The sequence below is a fragment of the Babylonia areolata genome, chromosome 7, assembly GCF_041734735.1.
Source record: "Babylonia areolata isolate BAREFJ2019XMU chromosome 7, ASM4173473v1, whole genome shotgun sequence".
NCBI classification, from domain to species: domain Eukaryota; kingdom Metazoa; phylum Mollusca; class Gastropoda; order Neogastropoda; family Buccinidae; genus Babylonia; species Babylonia areolata.
Window position 1 is genome coordinate 45,682,425 of NC_134882.1, and position 2,500 is coordinate 45,684,924.

A 2,500-nucleotide genomic window follows, 5' to 3' on the forward strand; every position below is an offset into this window, starting at 1 on the left:
GGAATGTATGTCAATGCATCACTAGGCGAGATAAAACACACAGACACATTGGAGGTTCAGTGTGTAGACTAGCCAGAAAGTGGGAGAGCGTGTGTGTGTGTGTGCGTGTGTGTGTGTGTGTGTGTGTGTGTGTGTGAGAGAGAGAGAGAGAGAGAGAGAGAGAGAGAGAGCAGAGTAGGACGAAGCGATACATACAGAGAAAAAGAGTGAGAGAGAGAGAGAGTGTGTGTGTTTGTATAAAAGGTAATCTATTATCTTGACAGAAACGTTCAATTTTTGTCCGCTCTTTTTCGATGAGATAAAATTCAAAATTGAAAAAACAACAACCCAAAAACAAACAAACAAAATCCCCAGCTCCACCCACCCACCTTCGCTCGTCCCATGAATGTATGTGAGACGGAGAGACTTGACCTACCGTATGACTGGGTCCACAGCAACAACTGACACTACAACTACTACCACCAACACCAACACCACCACAGTCACGAGAGAGAGAGAGAGAGAGAGAGAGAGAGAGAGAGAGAGAGAGAGAGAGAGAGAGAGAGAGAGAGAGAAGCCCAAAACTTCGTCCGTGCTATATATATGTAGGTCAAACTTCCCGTAATTCTGTATAAACAACAACAACAAACACCAACACAACCACCATAACTCCCACCACCAACCAAAATAAACAAACAAAAAACCACCACCACCACCAACAGCAAACAAACAACACAAACTAAACCAAAACAACAAGAAAACAACATCTCCACCCACCCGTACCCCTCCATCCAACACACACCCCTTCATCCGTGCCGCAAATGAAGGTGAGATTGTATATGCCGCACGTTACCAACAACAACAACAACAAACACTACCACCACCACCACCACCACCACCACACTACCACCACCACCAACAAAAACAAATGCTATCACAACCACCACCACCAAAACCACCACCAACAACAACAAACACCACCACCACCACCATAACGACCACCACCACCAACAAAAACAAATGCTATCACAACCACCACCACCAAACCACCACCACCAACAACAACAAACACCACCACCACCACCATCATGACGACCACCACCACCAACAACAACAAACACCACCACCACTACCATAACAACGAGCACCACTAACAAAAAAACCACCACCACCACCACCACCACCACCATAACAACGACCACCACCAACAACAAACACCACCCCCACCACCATAACAAAGACCACCACCAACAACAAACACCACCACCACTACCACCATAACGCACCCCTCCATCTAACACACCCACCTTCATCCGTGCCGTAAATGTAGGAGAGACTGGACATACCGCATGTCAGAATCAACAACAACATTAACAACAACAACAAACACTATCACAACCACCACCACCATAATCACCACCACCACCAACAACAAACACCACCACCACCACCACCATAACCACCACCACCAACAACAACAAACACCACCACAATAACCACCACCACCAACAACAACAAACACCACCACCATAACCACCACCACCAACAACAACAAACACCACCACCACCACCACCACCATAACGACCACCAACAACAACAAGAAACACCACCACCACCACCAACAACAACTGAAAACAAAACAAGAAAATAAAACACACTCACAAATACAATAATACTACTACTACTACTAATACTAATAATACTACTACTAATAAAAATAAATAACAGCTCCACCCACCCATCCACCCACCCCACCCACTTTCGTCCGTGCTATAAATGAATGTAGGTGAGGTTGGATCAGTCGTAGGTCTGGATCAACAACAACAACATACACCACCACCACTACCACCTACACTTACGCCACCACCACCACAAAAAACAACAACAAACAAACAAAAAAAGCAATGAAAAAAGCTCCACCCACCTTCGTCCGTGCCGTAAATGTAGGTCAAGCTGGACCAGCCATAGGTCTGGATGACGTCCACGATGGCCTTGGAGATGCTGGGCTCGATGTAGTACTGCAGTCCTCCTGGTTGCTGCTGTTGCTGCTGCTGTTGCTGATGCTGCCTGCCCAGCCCGCGGCCCCGGCCCCGAGGGTCTGCCGGGTTGTTGAAGAAGATAAAGGGGATCTCCAGGCTCTCCGAGTAGGCCCGGATCGTGTCCAAGGTGGGCCTTCCCGCATGGCCCAGCAGCACAATGGCCCCAGTGGACAGCAGGGAGCACACTGCGAGACGAGAGAGAGAGAGAATGAAACACACATGTACAGAAACACTGATCACTGGACACACTGGTGTGTGGGTGAAATTGAAATGGTCAAATTAAGAGGTATCTTGACCAGCTGGGACACAGCTCTCCCCATGGACAGCATAGAGCACACTGCGAGGCGTGGAGAGAGAGCACACACGTACAGAAACACTGATCACTGAACACACTGGCGGTGAAATTCGAATACTCAATTAATTAAGAGGGATGTTGTTCAACAGGAACCCAGCAACATGGTGACTTGAGTAGGACAGCAGA

General features: G+C 47.7%; 1 protein-coding gene across 1 annotated transcript in view; it reads right to left on the reverse strand.

Annotated features, from left to right (window-relative positions):
- Positions 1 to 2,500, reverse strand: part of LOC143283855 (glutamate receptor-like) — a 341,357-nt gene that overhangs the window by 191,007 nt on the left and 147,850 nt on the right. Inside the window, exon 3 of the mRNA XM_076590232.1 lies at positions 1,905 to 2,204. Coding sequence (XP_076446347.1) covers positions 1,905 to 2,204 — 300 coding nt within the window. The remainder of the gene's footprint in view (positions 1 to 1,904; positions 2,205 to 2,500) is intronic.